General features: G+C 37.8%; 1 protein-coding gene across 1 annotated transcript in view; it reads left to right on the forward strand.

Annotated features, from left to right (window-relative positions):
- The window catches only part of SIM1 (single-minded family bHLH transcription factor 1), a 77,127-nt gene extending 58,948 nt beyond the window's left edge, over window positions 1-18,179 (forward strand). The window contains exons 10-11 of the mRNA XM_003798207.1: window positions 14,069-14,471; window positions 16,411-18,179. Coding sequence (XP_003798255.1) covers window positions 14,069-14,471; window positions 16,411-17,141 — 1,134 coding nt within the window. The 3' untranslated portion in view covers window positions 17,142-18,179. The remainder of the gene's footprint in view (window positions 1-14,068; window positions 14,472-16,410) is intronic.
- Window positions 18,180-18,744: the final 565 nt, after the last annotated feature.

Below are 18,744 nucleotides of genomic sequence, written 5' to 3' on the forward strand. Positions count from 1 at the left end.
CCTTTCAGTCCAGTGATCCCACTACTGGGTATCTATCCAAAAGAAAAGAAATCATTTTATCAAAAAGACACCTGCACTTGAATGTTTATTGCAGCACAGTTCACAATTGCAAAAATACAGAATCAATCTAAATGCCCATCAATGTATGAGTGGATAAAGAAAATGTGTAGTACCATGGAATACTACCCAGCTGTAAAAGGAATTGAAATAATGTAATTCACAGCAACTTGGATGGAACTGGAGTCCACTATCCTAAGTGAAGTATCTCAGGAATGGAAAAACAAACACCACATGATCTCACTAAGTGACACTAAATGTTGAGTGCACATAGACACACAAAAACATAAAGAACCTTGGAAACTAAGAAAGGGCATTGGAAAGGGGATGAATAAAAAGGGGTACACTGAACCCTGTACTGGTGGTGGGCATCCTGAAAACCCTGACTTCAGCATTACAGAGTGTATCCATGTAATATAAATGTTTGTACTCCTTTAGTATTTTGAAATAAAAAGAAATGGGCAAAGAACCTGAGTAGACATTTTCTGAAAGAAGACATACGAATGGTCAATAGGTATGTGAAAATGTGCTCAACATCTCTAATTACAAGGGATATAAAGCCACTGTGAGATATCACCTCATACCTGTTAGGGTGGCTGTTATAAAAAAGATAAGACACAACAAGTATTGGCAAAGATGTGGAGAAAAGGGAGCCCAATGTTGCACTGTTAGTGAAATATAAATAGTATAGCCATTAGGAAAACAGTAGCTCTTCCAAAAATTACAACTAGAATTATGATATGATCCAGCAATCCCACTTCTGGGTAGATGCTTCAAGGAGATAAAGTCAGTATGTCGAAGAGATGTCTTCTGTACTCCCATCTTCTTTGCAGCTGTATTCACAACAGAAAGGATGTAGAAATAAGCTAAGTTTCAATCAAAGGAAGAACAGGTAAAGAAAAGGTAGTATATATGTATGTAACAAGGGAATATTATTCAGCCATAAAAGAAAGAGGCTCTTACATTTGCAATAACATGGAGAAATAAGGAGGGTATTATGCTGAGTAAACCAGAGATAGAAAGACAAGTATTGTATGATTTCACGTGTGTGGAATCTAAAAAAGTAAAACTCATAGGAACAAATGAATGTGGTTGCCTGAGGCTGGAGGTGAGGAAATGGTCAGATGTTGATCAAAGGGTATAAGCTTTTAGTTTTCAGATGGATGAGTTGTGGGGATCTAATGTAGAGGGTGGTAACTGTAGTTAACATCGTATTGTAAACTTGAAATTTGCTAAGTTTTCATGCCACACACACGCGAAGGTGACTGTGAGGTGATGGATGTATTAACACACTTGGTTGTGGTAATCATTTCACAGTGTATACATATATCAAATAATCATGTTGTATACCTTAAATATATACAATTTTATTTGTCAATTACATTCTAGTAAAGCTGGAGAAAAAGTTGTAATGTACATTGTTTAATACATAGTTTATTCTATTTTAGTTTCCTCATTTGCAGTTACTAGTTCAGACTTGATTAGCTTTGGGGAGGACCTTTGAGCTTCAATTTATTTTCACAGCATTATAAATCTAAGAGACCTTTTTCCAGCATGCAGAAGGCTGGAAAAGATTTGTATGACTACAAATGACTACAAATCTGTTGGCCCACTTATAGGACAAAGCAACAGGCAGCTTGGGCAGCCTGGGCAGCCGGCCCTTTGTCTGGACCCCCTGAAAGACCAAGCAAAGTTGCAGTAAGGGACTGGAGCAGGTGGCACCACCTGTACCCATCTAATTCAAGCCCATCTAATCTGCCACTTATATGTGAAATATCAGAGTGTGAGTCAGAGCATCAGTGAAAGGATCAAAGTGATTCTTGCTGGTGTTCAAAGCCCATCACTGAAGAAGATTACCATTAAAATTAAAGTTACTGGTCCTGGAACTCTATGAGGTACCAATGTACTAGAACCATTTCTATATTACATACAAGTTGAAATATTTTCAAACATTTACAGCTGTGAATGCCATGGCTTAAAGGGCTTAATTGTTTATTCAATGTTTGTTATTACCTGTTTAAAATCTTCAGTGCAATAAAGTTCTTTGCAAGTCTTTAGGACTTCACCTTTAGATTTATGAAGGGGATAGATTGTGGATTTCATGGCTGGGAATGCCTCTCTCAGTGAGGGACCCTGGAGATTCCTTATAGAATTACGCTGGAGGAGAGCTGGCCCCAGGTCCTGTGTGCTGATTCCCTTCCAGCTGCATGTCACTCTGACAGCTAATGAGATGTTGATTATGGTTACTTTTCTGTGAGAAAAATGAGTGAACCAAATCCCTAGGAACTGTAGAGAGAGAGAATATGAATATGTGTTTATGTGTGTGATGGATTAAGAGAAGGTCTATGACATTTCAAACCACATTTGAGGCATATTTAAAAACTTCGATGTTTCGGCTCAGCACTTGTAGCTCAGGTGGCTAAGGTGCCAGTCACATATACCAGAGCTGGCGCATTCAGATCCTGCCAAACGACAATGAACTACAACCAAAAAATAGCCAGGCATTGTGACAGGAGCCTGTGGTCCCAGCTACTTTGGAAGCTGAGGCAAGAGAATCACTTAAGCCAGGAGTTGGAAGTTGCCCTGGGCTTTGATGCCATGGCACTCTACCCAGGGCAATAGCTTGAGGCTGTGTCTCAAAAAAACAAAACAAAATTAAAAAAACTTCAATGTTTCTACATCATAAAATATATCAAGGAATTTATAGGCATGAAAGATGTTTTGAGCTAAATAGAACTAAAATGTAGATTAAAGTGAAAACAATGTTATAATAATTAATAGGGTATACTATAAATGGATCAAATTATCAAATAATGAGTGAAAATCTTGTGAACATATATATCCTTAGAAATTGATATTGGGACTCTGATAAGTTATACCACTCTCTAAAATAAAGGAAGAAATGGTCAAAATATCTAAAATTTCTAATAATTGAATTTAGATTCAGCATTTTACCTATAATTATTTGTGCTATTAATGGACATATTTATTGCTCAATTCCTCTAGTGAAAGTGTTGTTGACTCTGAAATGTGACTCAATATATTTTTTTCTTTTACAAAACATTTTATAAATTTCCTTTAACATTTCTTAAAAACTATTCACTCTTTAGAAAGTATATGTCATTAAATTGATTTTCATAAAATTATCTTGAGAAGGTTCTTTTCCAAGGCTAAATACTTGTGTGACTTGTGTAGAATTATATACTACTTAGCTTTTCTTAATGTATATTAAATATGAAATTATTTTTGCTGTTTACTAGTAAGACAATGAATTAGAAATAAAATGACAGCAAAAATTCCTTTCTATTATTAAAGTGCAGGAATGTGGAAAGTAACCTCTGCTTGATATTCTCTTTGCAGCTACGTTTTCTAGGTACTAAAATTTTTCAGGTTGGAAATAAACTTTATTATTTCACTCCTGTTGCATTATCGCAGGCACTTGGTTTCACTTAGCCTCTCAGATTAGCAAAATAACTTGCATTATTGTCATTTAAAATGCATTTGATTCTGACATTAGTTTTTCTCTTATCCTGATGTTTATGCTTTAGAAAACTCCCAGCAATTTCTAATGTGTGTAAGTCAAAGCTGTTCTTTATAGTAAACACGACTCCCGTTTAAGAGAAGCGTCCCAAGCAGTGGGGGTTATTTTAATGGACATGCTGTATTACTTTAATCTAACCCTTTCACCATCTGTTCTTCCCATAAGAGTGAATGAAAAAAAGAACATATTTTATGTTTCAGGGTTACATTAGTAAAAAGAAAGATAAAAGTGATTTAAAAGCATGCATATGTTCTCTGTACAACGCAGTCTGCATCTGTGATTTTTTTCTCATGGTTCAGACACAAATCAAGAGAAAAGTTGCTCATGCCTGATAGAGTGAAAGTTTTTCATGAAAAACAGGACTTTACCAGAAGAGGGTCTCTTTATATGTTTTACAGCTATAAATGATAAAAAACCTCAATGAGCTGCCAAAATAAAAATAGATAACTGTGACATCTATTGTTGGAACATCTGACATTTCTCCCAAGTTGGGTTGTTGCTGCCACATCCAGATGAATGCTGAGCACCTGTCTGGAACACGCTGTTGAAGCAGGAATGCATCTTACAACTACAATCCAAAGCATATCCATGGGAGTAACTGTGGTAGAAGACTGTTTCAGTGATTAGAGGACATCACCGAAGGATGTGTGGAGATGGCTTACTGGGGTGCAGGGGTTGGAGAAAGTCCTATTTGTAAAATCATGCGTGGGGAACTGGAATCCGTTACTGCTTAGAGGGTAGGGCACTGTTGTCTTTCTTAGCTAAGTGCGTTATATCTCAGTATGGGACAGTAGAAAAGAGTAAGGGCTCTAGAATTGCATCTGTCCTCTTAAACCTCATAGTCATGCAACTTCTAGCAAAACCCAATTTTTTGATCCTCATTTGCTATGTCTGTAAAGTGATTAATACCACTCTTTCAAGACATTATCATTTAATAAAATAATGTCTGTGTAATCTTTGCATAGTGAGTAATGCACAACTCTGAGTTGAATCCCAAAGTTGGGGTACTGTGGATGTCATCTGCTGGCCCTTTCTGGAATCATCTGAGTTCTTTGCCTGCCAGCCTCAGCCCTCCTTTGGTAGATAGCATTTGGTATCAGGTTTCATAAGAACAGGGCATCCCTCATCAGTTTTTAATTTGCAAGCATGAATGCTTGTTTCGGAAATTAAATTTTAAATAGGAAATTGGGGTGAAGTAAGGTGCAGAATGTTCGGAATGATAACAAATTTTCTAAGAAAGAAGAGGGTTCAGCAGAATTAATCAAAAATTGATTTTCAGTGAACCTCCTTAATTTACTGGTATAACCTAATTAAAATAGGGAATTAAACCATGTAGTTTCACAGTTTTAAATATAGGCGAAAGAGTTGTAACCTTTTCAGGGAAGAAGAGCAAATACTCTGTAGCTCATAAAATTTGACCTTGGTTTACTTAAAAATAGTATCAAACCCAAAATGGCCGGGAGAACCATGTGAAGGGTTGTATGTGACCCAATTGACTATGAGTCTCCCTCCTTTCTATTCTTAAAACTTATCTTTAAGTTTTTAGTCAGAGTGCAAGTGGTAATAACTGTTGCTACCAAAGTATATTCCAGCTTTGAAAACTGCAGTATTTGGAAGAAAAGGCCCTGTTGTTTAGGTGATGGGCTAGTAGCCTGATTTCTTTCTGCTGCTGGGAATGTTGACTTTTTTTGTCCTTTATCATATATATTTTATCTCTCACATACCTATAAGATGGGACTGGAAATGTGTTTTTTATTTTTTTTACAATATAATCTAAGGCAAAAATCATTTTTATATGATGGTAGGTAATATGGCAACCACTTCTGTTCACCTGAGTGAAAGGAATCAAGGACCTTTATATGAAACATCTATATGTACCTGTAACATGTTTTCATTTTTAAGAGTGTTGTGATATATGTTATTCATTTGATTTTTACTGCATCTATTAAGGTAGATAGGCTTTTCTGGGAAAACCAAGGCCCAAGGGAAGTGATCTTTTATATAAGTCACACTGAATGACAGTAGATTAGGGTCCTCCCATGCCTGAGTCTAATGTTTATTTCTAGTTGATGACTTAAGGTTGTATTTCATGTACAAAGTATTAACTATCAGTAATAATAACATACATTTAAATGATTAATAATGATTTTATAAAAATAAGATATAAGATACCATATACGATTTTTAAATATTTATTTTGAAATGACTACATACTTGAAAGTTGCAAGACTGGTGCAGGGTATCCCTGTGTGCTTTATCTAGGTTCACCAGTAGTTAACGTTTCAGTGTATTTGTTTTATCATTTTCTTCCTCTCTTTTCCCTTCCCTCTTCTCTCATTATTATTTATTTTTTTCTCAACCATTTTAGAGCAACTTAGATACGTCATGCCTCTTTACTGAAACCTTAATACTTCAGCGTAGATTTCCTAAGGACGAGAACTTTCTCTTACATAACCACAGCAGGAACACAGCAGGATTGTCAAAATCAGGAGGCTTTACATTAAAAAAGCTTTTAACCTAATCTGACAGATATAAAAATTCTTATAGCATTTGTTGTTTCCTCTCTAGTACAGGTTCCAGCCTAGGATTCCACAGCGTGTTTATGACTCGTGTTTTTAGTTTCCTTTAATGGTTCTTTCGTCTTGCTTTTTCTCTCATGTCAATGGCACTTTTGAAGAATATGGCCCCATTATTTTACAGAAAGTTCTTCAGCTTGAGTTTGTTAGCTGCGTCCTCATGGTTAGATCCCAGTTACACGTTAGCCAATGGAATACTTCCTAGGTGAGGCTGTGTCTTCTGAGTATGCGTCACATCTGGAGGCAGACGGTGTCTATTGGTTCCAAGTTGGTTGGTGATGTTAATTTTGATCACCTGGTCAGAATGACATCCAGTCTCTCTACGGTATATTGACGTTTTTCCCCCTTTCTAATTAAAAAAGAACCCATGGGGAGATCATGACCATAAAAATAATTTATTGAACTTTTCTCCCTAGATTTATCATCCATGATGCTCTTTGCCCAACGAAATCTTAAGATGATTGCAAAAATATTCATTTTTCTAATTCAATTACTCTCTGCACCATTATAGTTGGTACTCTCCTGTAAGTAGATTTATTCCTCTCTCACATTTATTGGTTCATTTGTTTATCAGTATGGGCACTTGGTTTTATTATCCAGAGGATTACATTTCATTCAATACTGTCCAGGTTTACTTTTGCTTAAATTTTTCCATGTTTGGCCAGTGGAAATTCCTTCAATCTATCTCCCATGTCTTTTTAACATGCCCCTATTATGTTTATATGTATATTTGAGCACTTTCCTACATTCTGATCTATCAGATGTTCCAGGCTCATAGTATATCTTTTCTACCCCAGCCAGGGAATCAGCTATTTTTCTAAGGATTTCTGGTTCTTTTAGTGGAGCATGGTACTTAGAAACCTACATCCTTATATTAAAGTGCTTATGCTGCTGGCATGCCATTTCTTCTAGGTGCTTTCAGCAGATAGAGCTGGGAAATATACTTACATTTTTCTTTTTTATTCCTTAATCCCCATTTCCTCTTTGCTGTCTGCTTACGTAACCAATTTTCCTATTTTCTGATTTATCTTTCTTGTTGTTAGTTTTGCAGAAGTTAGAGTATACATGTATACTTTATTTTTCTTTTTTTCACATAAAGGGTAGCATATTGTGTATGTCATGTGTATATGCGTATATATTCCTAATTCTCATGTGTGTGTTCCTTCTTTTTTTATTTTAAACTGCTTAGTTCTCTACTATATATATAAATGCAGTTTATTCAACTTCTTATGTTTGAACACTTGGGTGATTTCTAATCTTACACAATTACAATTGATGCGACAGTGAACAATCTTATGTATTATTATTTTCTACTATGGAAGGTGTATGTTAGGATAACTTAGAAGTGGGAAATTTCTTAGTCAAAGGGCAAACGTGAATCTTTTTAAGATATTACTAAATTACCCTTCACAGAGGTTGTATCAGTTTGCATTACACCGGCTATGTAAGGGAGTGCCTGTTTATAGTCTTTGCCAAGCAATGTGCTGTCAATTTTTGAATTTTTGCTGGTCTGACGATGGAGAACTTGTATCTCAGTCTTGTTTTACTTTGCATTTGTCTTATTAAGAAGTTAAAATCTTTTCATATGTTTTTAAGGGCTATTTTTATTTTATTTTATTTATTTATTTATTTATTTTGCAGTTTTTGGCCGGGGCAGGATTTGAACCTGCCACCTTCAGTATATGGGGCTGGCGCCTTACTCCTTTGAGCCATAAGCACTGCCCTATTTTTTTTTTTTTTTTTATGAATAGTAAGTTTATATCTTTTGACCATTTTTCCTTGTGTTTCTTTTGGTTTATTCCGTTTTTTAGCTTTTGAAATTAAGAATTAAATTTATTTTTATTCTTTCATTTTTCTTGATTTACGTGTCTAAAGCTGTATATGCTATAGCTCTGGATGTGTGGCAATTTTACTATCCTTTTCCCAGAAATTCTGTATTTAATTTATGTAACTTGTGTTAGTGTTTTCCTATTTTTCCCAAGAGTTATTTAATGCATTTTTTTCAGGTGGAAAGAAAGGTTTTTAAAAAATTCTGTGTTTAATTTCCATTTTTGTTCATTGTGATCAGAGAGTATTGTGCATTATATTAAGTTTTTGTAGTCTTTCTTCTTCTTCTTTTTTTTTTTTTGGTGGGGGCTGGGTTTGAACCCGCGACCTCCAGTATATGGGGCCAGTGCCCCACTCCTTTGAACCACAGGCGCCACCCGTCTTTCTTATTTTTTAAATTTACTTTGCTCATCTGATACTGAAAACATCGTGTTAGTTTCATTTTATTAGGATATTTGTATTTCTCCTTACATTTCCTGTAGTTTCTGCTTTATGGAGATAATATTTCTGTGCTATTTGATGGGTTATTCATGACAGTTATATATTCATTGTGAATTGCTGCTTTTGGCAACATAAAACATCTTTTGCTTTGTTTCATTTTTTAGCCTGAATTCTACGTTGCTTGATTTTAGGATCCCAGCTCCTGGTTTCTTATTGTTTACATTCGTCATGCTTATGTTTGCTTCTCCCTTTTTAGGATGACTTCTATCTATAATATCTCCCTCCCCGACCCCCCATGAGGATAGAGATAAATTGAGACCCTTGTTGGTGGGAAAAGTAAAATGGCACAGCAGTTGTGGAAAACACCATGGAACTTCCTCAAAAAATTCAAAGTAGAATTACCATATGATCCAGCACTCTTGCGTCTGCTTATATACCCTAAAGGATTGAAAACAGAGTCCTGAAGAGACATTTATACACCATGTTAATAATAGCTTCATAGCCAAAAGGTGAAGCAACCCCATTGTCCTTAGCAGATGAATAGATGGGCACTCTACAGTATATACAAACCAAGGGGTATTACCCAGCCTTATAAAGGAAGGTAATTCTGGCACATGCTACCACATGAAAGAACCTTGAGGGTGTTATGCTAAGTGAAATAAGCCAGTCGCAAAAAGGCAAATACTATATTATTCCACTTACATGGGATATCTAGAAGATCCCAAGTCACAGAGACAGAAAGTAGAATGGTGGATGCCAGGGGTAGGGGGTGGGAGGAATGGGGAGTTACTGGTTACTGTTTAATGGATGCAGAGTTTAGTTTTGGAAGATGGTTGATGGTTTCTTGGAAGTGTGAATATACTTAATGCCATTGAACTATACAAGTAAAAATGGATAAGATGGTAAAGTTTATGCTATGTGTATTTTCCAACATTTAAAGATATTTCTAAAAGAAAGGGAATAATTAAAGAGGACCTGAAAGTGTGTGTGTGTGTGTGTGTGTTGGGATTGTGTGTGGTAGCTGCTATAGACATCTGTGTACGGTTTTTATATGAATATACTTTTCATTTCTCTGGGATAAATGCCCAGGATTGCATATGGTAATATTGCATATTTAGTTTTTTTAAGAAGCTGCCAACCTGTTTTTTCAGAGTGGCTGTATCATTTTACATTCCTACCAGCATCATATGAGTGATCCAATTTCCCTGAATCTTTGCCAGTATTTGGTATTGGTACTATTTTTTATTTTAGCCAGCCGGATAGGTGTGCTGTGATATTTCATGTGTTTTAACCTGCATCTTCCTCTCACTGCTGATGCTGCCAATCTCTTCATGTGACTGTTGGCCATCTGTGCAGCCTATCTGGTGAAGGGCCACTTCATGTCTGTCTCCCGTTTCTTTTTTAATTGTTGAGTTTGGGGAATTCTTTATGTATTTGGATACTAGTCTTTTGTTGGAGATGTGGTCTGTAAATGTTTCCTCCTTTTCTGTAGCTTATCTTCTCATCCTCTTAAGAGAGTGTTTTGCAGAGCAAATGTTTTTTAATTTTGATCAAGTCCCATATATCGATTTTTTCTTTCATGGATTGTGCTTTTGTTTGTCAAATCAAAAAACTGTTTAGTCAGCCCTAGATCTTGAAGATTTTCTTTCATGTTATTTTCTAAAGGTTTTATAATTTTATGTTTTTTTTATATTTAATGAAGTCTGTGATCCTTTTGAGTTCTTTTTAATATAAGATGTGACACTTAGGTTGAAGATTATTTGATAATTGCCTATGAATGTCCAACTATCCCAGCACTATTTGTTGAGAAGTCTATCTTTCCATCGCTGAATTATCAAAAATCAGTTGGGCATATTTGTGAGGAGCCCATATTTCTGGGCTTTCTATTCTTTTCTTTTCATCTGTGTGTGTGTCTCTCTCTCTCTCTGTCAATAGTACACAGTCTTGCGTGTAGCAAATGTATCCTAAGGCTTAAAGTTAAATAGATACATTTTCTTGCTTTATTCTTTTTCAAATTGTTTTAATAATTCTAATTCCTTTGCCTTCTACATAAATGTCATGCATGTATTTAATGTTTTCTTTTTTCTTTTAATCACTTTCTCTCTGATCATTTTAATTTCTCCAGTTTTTTCTCTCTTTGACATTTTTTATCTTTTCTTCAATTTAAGTTTTCAATTAAATATATTCTCTTCATGACTTAAAATTTATTCATCATGCATTTGATTACTTTGAGTGTGGCTACTTTTTGTTGCTATATATATATATATATGTATATATATATATATATATATATTTTTTTTTTTTTTGCCATTTCTTAGTTTTTAAATTTTTGATTCCTGATTCCAGGTGTGTTCACACGCGTGTGAATGAATGTATGTAGATGTTAGTACTGAGTATGTTGGATACTTGCTTTTCCATTCTTGTGATACTTTACTAAGAACAATGTGTTTCAATCTCATCAAAAGATGTAAAGTCTCCATCATTTTTATAGCTATATCTCATGGTATACATATACCGTAGTTTGTCAATCCATTCCTGGGTTGGTGGGCATTTAGATTGTTTCCACATCTTGGCAATTGTAAATTGAGCTTTGATAAACAATCTCATGCAAATGTCCTTATGATAAATTTTTTTTCTTCTTTTGGATAGATGACTAGTAATGGGATCAAAGGAAGGCCTATTTTGAGTTCTCTGAAGATTCTCTAGGCTTCTTTTCAAAGAGGCTGTATTAGTTTGCAGTCCCACCTGCAGTGTAAAAGTGTTCCCCTCTCTCCACATTCATGTCAGCATCTGCAACTTGGGGACTTTGTGATGTGGGCCATTTTTGCTGGAGTTATATGATCTCTCACGGTGGTTTTGAGTTGCATTTCTCTAATAATTAAAGATGATGAGCATTTTTTTCATATGTTTATTAGCCATTTGTCTGTCTTCCTCAGAGAATGTTTTCTGTTTATGTCTCTTGCCCAGTGATAGATGGGATTATTAGCTCCTTTTTTGTTAATTCAAGTTCTCTATAGAATCTGGTTATCATCAACCCTTATCAGATTTCTAATATGCAAATATCTTTTCCCATTCTGAAGGTTGTCTATTTGTTTTCATTGTTATGTCCTTTGCTGTGCAGAAAAGCTATGCAGCTTTTCAGTTTAATTAAGTCCCATTTGTTTATTTTTGCTGTTGTTGCAATTGCCACTGAAGTCTTCACAAAATCTTTCTCCAGGGCTTAGAGTTTTGATGGTGCACACAGGTGCAAGTTTACAGATCTTTCTGAAAACAAAGGTTTACTGTGAGGATTTTCTTCTGTCTCTCCAAAGCAAGTGTTCGGTCTTGGGCTAACTGAACCATCTACCTTCTTTCTGCTTAGCTATCTAGGTCTGTATACTTGCTGTTGCAGTTTTCTGGCTGATGACAAGAGGCTTATTTTTCAAATTCTTCTTTGGATGCTCTTGAAATGTCGCCTCCTGTGTGCCAGGGTTGTTGCGTGTTGAACGTTCCCTGTAAGTGAAGGACAGGATGTTCTCTGCTTTGCCAATAGCATTTTCCCATATACACTCAGGGAAAAGTTTCCCCCTCTCCACTGGGCTCAAAAGTCTTAACTTGAGTACTTCAGAAATAGTCCTGGCTTATACTTTTATAAAAACAAGTAGAGTCTGGGTAACTCATAGCTTGGAATAGCACTGATGGTCTGAGTTTCTCTGAGGCAAGCACATGGATGGTGCTACCAAAGGTCACATGTAAAGCACTTAGATTCTCCCTTGGTAAGGCAAGGGAGTTCCATCTTTCGCCTTGGTGAAAGTGAAGGGGGGATTTTTGTGAAAAGAAAGGCTGGAGTTCATGGGCAGAAAAGGCTGATGGCATGTGGAATGTGTGATAAAGAAAAATGGACGTCACAATACTCCAGGTCATCCGTTCTCCCATCCTGCAAGGAGAAAAGTTGCATTTTCTAATTTTTTCTTGATGCAATATGCTGATATTCCATGGGTACCTGGAATAAAAGTAATACTTAGAAATGGTAACAGAAAAATCTTGAGCCTCTGATTTGCACAGAACTCTATCCTGAGAGAGCTATCTTTGCATACTTTGGGATTTCCCTAGAGCAACCTCTGTATGTCTCTGTTCCCAAGAGCTATAGGCTGAGTTGTATGTTGGTATTGATGTGGGAAGAATCAGGATTCTTTCCACTGCTCAGGGTGGGCAGGGAGAGTTGGCCTTGTCCTGCGAAGGTCTCATGGGGGTGAACATGCTGAACCAGCATGTGACATGGAGCTGAAGAATGGTGGAACCCAGGATGGTTTCCTCTTCCCTTTACAATAGTGCACATATCCATTCCTCTTTCTTCTGTTGTAGAAAAAAACAAGTAAAGTAGACTTATATTTTGGTTTCTGGGACTGTAAAACAGTTCTTGCCTTTTTCCCCATAAATTTCCCTTACACAGGATCTTTTTTTCTCCTCTCTTTGTGGTGTTTTATCTGAAGTATGAAATCACAGTTTGGAGTGTAGGCCTTAAGACCAGATGGACTGTGAGATGGCCGTGGCATTTTATTAGAACTCTTAGTTGTGTAGTTTCATGTCTGTTAAATGGAGCTATATTACTGTCCAGGTGGTTATGAAGATTAAATGATACTGTATATGGAATGATTAGTGTATTGCCAGGGACAGAATAAGCTCTCACTGAATATTGTAGCAGATAATCCCTACATAGTACTTAGAATTGTACTTGGCATTAGGTAAAGAAACACAGATAAAAATTATTCTATTACTAATTTTAGTGGCTTGTGAAGACCTTCAAACTCTAACTAGGACATATTTCCTAGGGAGATCTGCTATGCATTTTACATTTTCTTTGAATATCTGACCAAATCGTCTGGGAGTAAGTGAACAACAAAGCACAAGGCTTGCCTGTGGCTCTTCGTTTTCTGATGATTATGATCCTGTGCATAATCCAAGTTTTACATTAGAAAATGAGAAGCACATCCTAGTAAATAGGCCCAGTTCTTATGTGGGGCAAGATTTTTTAACAGTTACATGGGAACTGAATTCGATAAGCGCTTGTCTCCTATGAAGACTGAGCACACTGGTGACTGAAACCTTAGTTTTTGTTTTGTTTTGCTAATTAAGAAAAAATGTAGAAGGCAAATAGAAATAAAATGTGGAGGTTTTTAGGAATCTCTCTTTGGTAATAAGTACCAAAGATAAAGGGTAGGGTAGTGATGAAAAACTTGGTTTCGAATCTTGGTTCAGTCACCAGCTAACACTGTGGGCTTGGACAAACCACTTTCTCTCTTGGCGCCTCAGCTTCCCTATTCATGTGAAGGGGACACTGATGGCGCCATTACAGGGTGACTGTGACGTACTAACTAACCATGTGGAATAATGCCACAAAGCACTTCATTCTGTGCTGAGGCTTCAGTCATTATTTTTATCTCCTTTCAGCAGGCGAAGGATTTTCTTTGGAGGCATCTGGACTCATTAAGGGACTGCAGGCTAGCCCAGCCCAGGGGCTAGAGCATGTCCCATATTGGCGGCCCCAGGCCAGTGTGACCCTACAGGTGCTTGGGAAGTAAAGGCTGTTTTTTTATTTTGCTTGTTCGGTTTTTGAAGTGGACTCTTCTCCTCCCCTCGGTTTCAGTATTCGGGATTTCACACGGAAAGATCGGAGTCTGACCACGACAGCCAGTGGGGCGGAAGTCCCCTGACCGACACGGCCTCCCCGCAGCTCCTGGACCCCGCAGACAGGCCGGGCTCGCAGCACGACGCGTCCTGCGCCTACAGACAGTTCTCCGAGCGCAGCTCTCTCTGCTACGGCTTTGCGCTCGACCATTCCCGGCTGGTGGAGGAGAGGCATTTCCACAGCCAGGCCTGCGAGGGGGGCCGCTGCGAGGCGGGCAGGTACTTCCTGGGGGCGCCGCAGGCCGGGAGGGAGCCCTGGTGGGGCTCGCGCGCGGGCCTGCCCCTGGCCAAGGCCTCCCCGGAGAGCAGAGACGCCTACGACAGCAGCATGCCTCACATCGCCGCGGTGCACAGGCTCCACGGTAAGAGGGGGACTCCTGAACCTGCGTCGCTGGCAGGGCAGGTGTAGAACACTCTCCGCGTGACGCTGAGGGACTAATCAGAAACGCAAACCAATGGGATTTAAAACCAAGTCCACTGTCTCAGTGTATTAATTTTGCTAAAATGTTTGGCAAATACGTTTATTTTGCATGAGTGAGCAGAAATGATTCCCATTTTAAACATCAAAAACATTGAAATTAAGTGAAAGTGAATTGGTGAGTAGGTCTGTTGAATTTGTAGCATGCTGGATTTAAATGGCATTCTCTCTCTTCACCTGCGGACTCAAGCCTGTGAGCTCACTCAGTTATAGCAGCATTTCTCAGCAAGGGCATCGGTGATGTCCTGGAGAGGACGAGTCTTTGTTTTATGGACTATCACGCATATCATAGACGTTTAATCTCTCTGAGCATTATTAAATGCTGGTAACTGCCCCTTGCTCCCCGGCATGGCCATGACAACCCATAATGCCCCCTGTGGGTAGGGATGGACTGATGTTTGTAAAATGCACCGGGATTCTATGACTTTACACACACCTTGAAATGGGCACTGAAGTTAAAGCTTTGTTGGAAGGGCTTCTCTCTTTGTTCATTTCAAAATAAACTGGTTAAGGAGAGCTGATTTTGTCCATTCTAGGCCTGGTGTCTAGGCAGATCTTTGTTCCCTACTGCAATAAAAGTCAATGGCATAGGGTTGATTAGGCCCTAGTACTACTCATTTTGTTGTTAGGACGCAAAGTGTGCTAGAGGATGTCGCCTCCACACAAAGTCTTCTGTCATATACCACCCAGGCACTGAGTAATTTTAATGTGTTTCCATTCTTGCTTTTTATTTTTCTGATTTTACTTTGAGTGTCTTTAGTTCGGTAGACTGATAATGGAAACCCAGAGCAAAGGGCAATTGCTTGCCAAAGAATAGAGTGAAGTGAAAATCCTGGCTTAACCTACAGGGTCTGGAAGAAAATATTAGAAATAAAATAAGAAGAAAACTGAAAAGGAGAGCAATGAATAGTGTGATCCAGGGCCTCTCTGCTGCATTAGGCAGCTTACAGCTTTCACAGATTCCTGCCTAATTCTCTTCTCTCTTTTTCTACAAACTCCATATAAATGAATAATTTATTTCATGGATTATCTGTTGGGTGCACTATTCCACCATATTAGATCTCTCTCCTTAATTCTCAGCAGGTTGTTGTTAAAATTATAAATATTTGTTTATTTTTAAACCTTATTTCAGAACAATCTGAGATACCTGAGCTACTGTAAGATTACCTGTGAAGCTGAAATATTTACTGCTGGGTTTGATAAGACTGTATTTTGCCTGGGACAAGATAAATCAATATCTGTTTCTATATTTATATCTGCCCACACTTAACATGTACACGTATATAAGTATGTACATTTTTACCATTCAAATCCTCTAAAAACTAACAAGGGAGCTTTTTTGTAGCTCTAGTTAAGATAACATTTAGCAATATTAATTTTTTTTGATTTATTTGAAATTGAGAGAGTAGTTCAGCCTATAGCATCATCTTCCTCAAACCCAATTGAAAGTATTTTCTAAGCATCAATTTAACATGACCCTGCTCTAGAAAGTAACATAAACCAAATTCTATGTATTTTGCTTTTATTTGCAGTCAGACAGGTCCAACAACACATAAACACGGAGAAGCATAAAGACATTTTACCATTTTGCTATTTGGCATTCGCAACCAGTAGACAAGGTTTGTCTTACAAGAAATGTGTTGTAAACATTATCTGCATTAAAAGTCATTGATTTTGTATGAGTCTATGTCTGTTTCAAATATTGGTACCTATATTAAGAATAAAAGATACAGAGTTCATTTTAGTAGGAGAAAGAAATACTGCATGTTTTTTCTTTTGGTGAATGTTGAGATCACTTACTTTTTCCTTTTCCTAATTTCTAGGGCGAGGTCATTGGGATGAAGACAGCGTGGTCAGTTCTCCAGACCCTGGGTCGGCCAGCGAATCAGGTGACCGATACCGCACTGAGCAGTATCAAAGTAGCCCACACGAACCTAGCAAAATTGAAACTCTGATAAGGGCCACTCAGCAAATGATTAAAGAAGAAGAGAACAGATTGCAGCTAAGGAAAGCCCCATCAGACCAACTGGCTTCCATTAATGGAGCTGGGAAAAAACACCCCCTCTGTTTTGCAAACTACCAGCAGCCCACACCAACAGGTGAAGTCTGCCATGGCTCTGCTCTTGCCAGCACTTCACCATGTGACCACATCCAGCAGAGAGAGGGGAAGATGCTGAGCCCCAGTGAAACTGACTATGACAACAGTCCCACTGCAATATCTCGGATAAGTAGTCCCAATTCGGATCGCATTTCGAAATCCAGTTTGATCCTGGCTAAAGACTATCTACATTCAGATATATCTCCTCACCAGACAGCAGGAGACCATCCTGCCATCTCTCCAAACTGCTTTGGCACTCACCGGCAGTATTTTGATAAGCATGCTTATACACTAACTGGATATGCCCTGGAGCACTTGTATGACAGCGAAACCATTAGAAACTATTCCTTGGGTTGTAATGGCTCACACTTCGATGTAACTTCCCATCTAAGGATGCAGCCAGACCCAGCACAAGGACACAAGGGAACATCTGTTATAATAACCAATGGAAGCTGATGTTTTTCTAAAATATTTTGTTCTTTAAGATCTCTGAAACATATTTATAGTTTAATACCCCATTACCAGCATTTACTATGCTATAGATTATTAGAGGGTAATTTAAGTTACTGGGTATTTGATATGTGTTCCTATGAAAATCAAAGAAAATATAGCACTAGCATTCAGGGTTATGCACAGATATGGAGCAAAACTGAATACACAAATTTCCCCTCTAATTATATGGAAACCAGAATAGATAGATTTTCAGTTGAAAAATACGTATGTAGATCAAATGAGCATACACACCACATGAAAGGACTGATGAATGACAACCTAGCATTGTGATGATCCAGCGAGCCTCACACATACAGTCACTAGCACCAACTGCTACATACGCTTTACATGCAGAAACATAGATTGTACACCCTAAACATACCATAAATGGGTAACTTTCCTTCACTCTGCCACATTAAGCTTCTTAAATTCCCATTCCCCAAATAACTAAGAAAGAGAGGGACATGTCTTGTGAACTAATCTCTTCTTTTTGGTTTCAAACCAGCCAGCTCCTTTGGTTCAAGCATAAATTAGAGCAATGGTTGTGGATATGGTGCAAGAATGAGTTTTCACCTGGTATCCATTAGAAGCAATCAGGAAGTGGTAATTTTTGGGCTTACTTTTGCATTAGTCAAGGACCAGAATTCCACTGACATAGCAGAAAGGATTTTTTTTTTAAGTAAAAGCACTGAGATGGCAGGACACACATCAGAACCCTGGCATGCTCAACTGGACATAGTTTGGTGAGGATGGAAAGGCCAGAGGCAGAGGGAAATAGAATGTATTTCAAGATGAGCAGTTTAAGGCTGTGAACAGGTACATGAGGTCATTGAGGTAGTAGAGGTTTACTTATAAAATCAACCAAATAAGAAATTCAAACCAATTCACCTAGGAAAAAAAGGCAAAAAAATAAGGTAAACAAGCGAACGGCTACGTGATTGCAGCGTAAGAGTTTGAAAATAGTTCAAAGCACAGATGTGCCCACGTGACAGCATGTGAAAGGGCGAAAAGACAGGTAGATAAAGGGCAAGCGGCGAACTCTGACCGGAGGAATAGGTGAAGTGTTCATTTTCCTTACTGTTTGTAAACAACAAACTTGGTTCTAGGTCTGTGTGGTGTAGTAGAAAGGCCAGCTGACTAGATCCCTGGGTTCCAGTTCTGACCCTTCCTATAACTTAGTTTGTGACTACAGATATGTGATCTGTCACTTACCATGCCTGAGCTCCAGTTTTCTGGTCTATAAGGCAGTTCCGATGTTCTTTGGCTCTGTGGTTCATTGGTACAGCAGGACTGGAGTTCTTAACTAGTTGACTCCCTGCTGTAAGTTGTCAAGAATGATCATTTTGGTTTTTCTGCACATATACAAAGGTCTAGATACTGTAACTTCAGCACGTGTGTGGGCTCCTTTTAGCAGGTACAGTTATAGTCAACAACTTTCCAGATTCAGCCAAAATATAGATAGTAGAAATTTAAGAGAGAGAAGAAAAATAGCAAGATTTATTTAATACGCGGTTCTCTAATAATCAAAGAAAAATGGCATAAGTGATTAGAGAAGTTTCATAGATAG

Source organism: Otolemur garnettii, unplaced genomic scaffold (genome assembly GCF_000181295.1).
Source record: "Otolemur garnettii isolate 467f Iridium unplaced genomic scaffold, OtoGar3 scaffold00132, whole genome shotgun sequence".
Taxonomy (NCBI): Eukaryota; Metazoa; Chordata; class Mammalia; order Primates; family Galagidae; genus Otolemur; species Otolemur garnettii.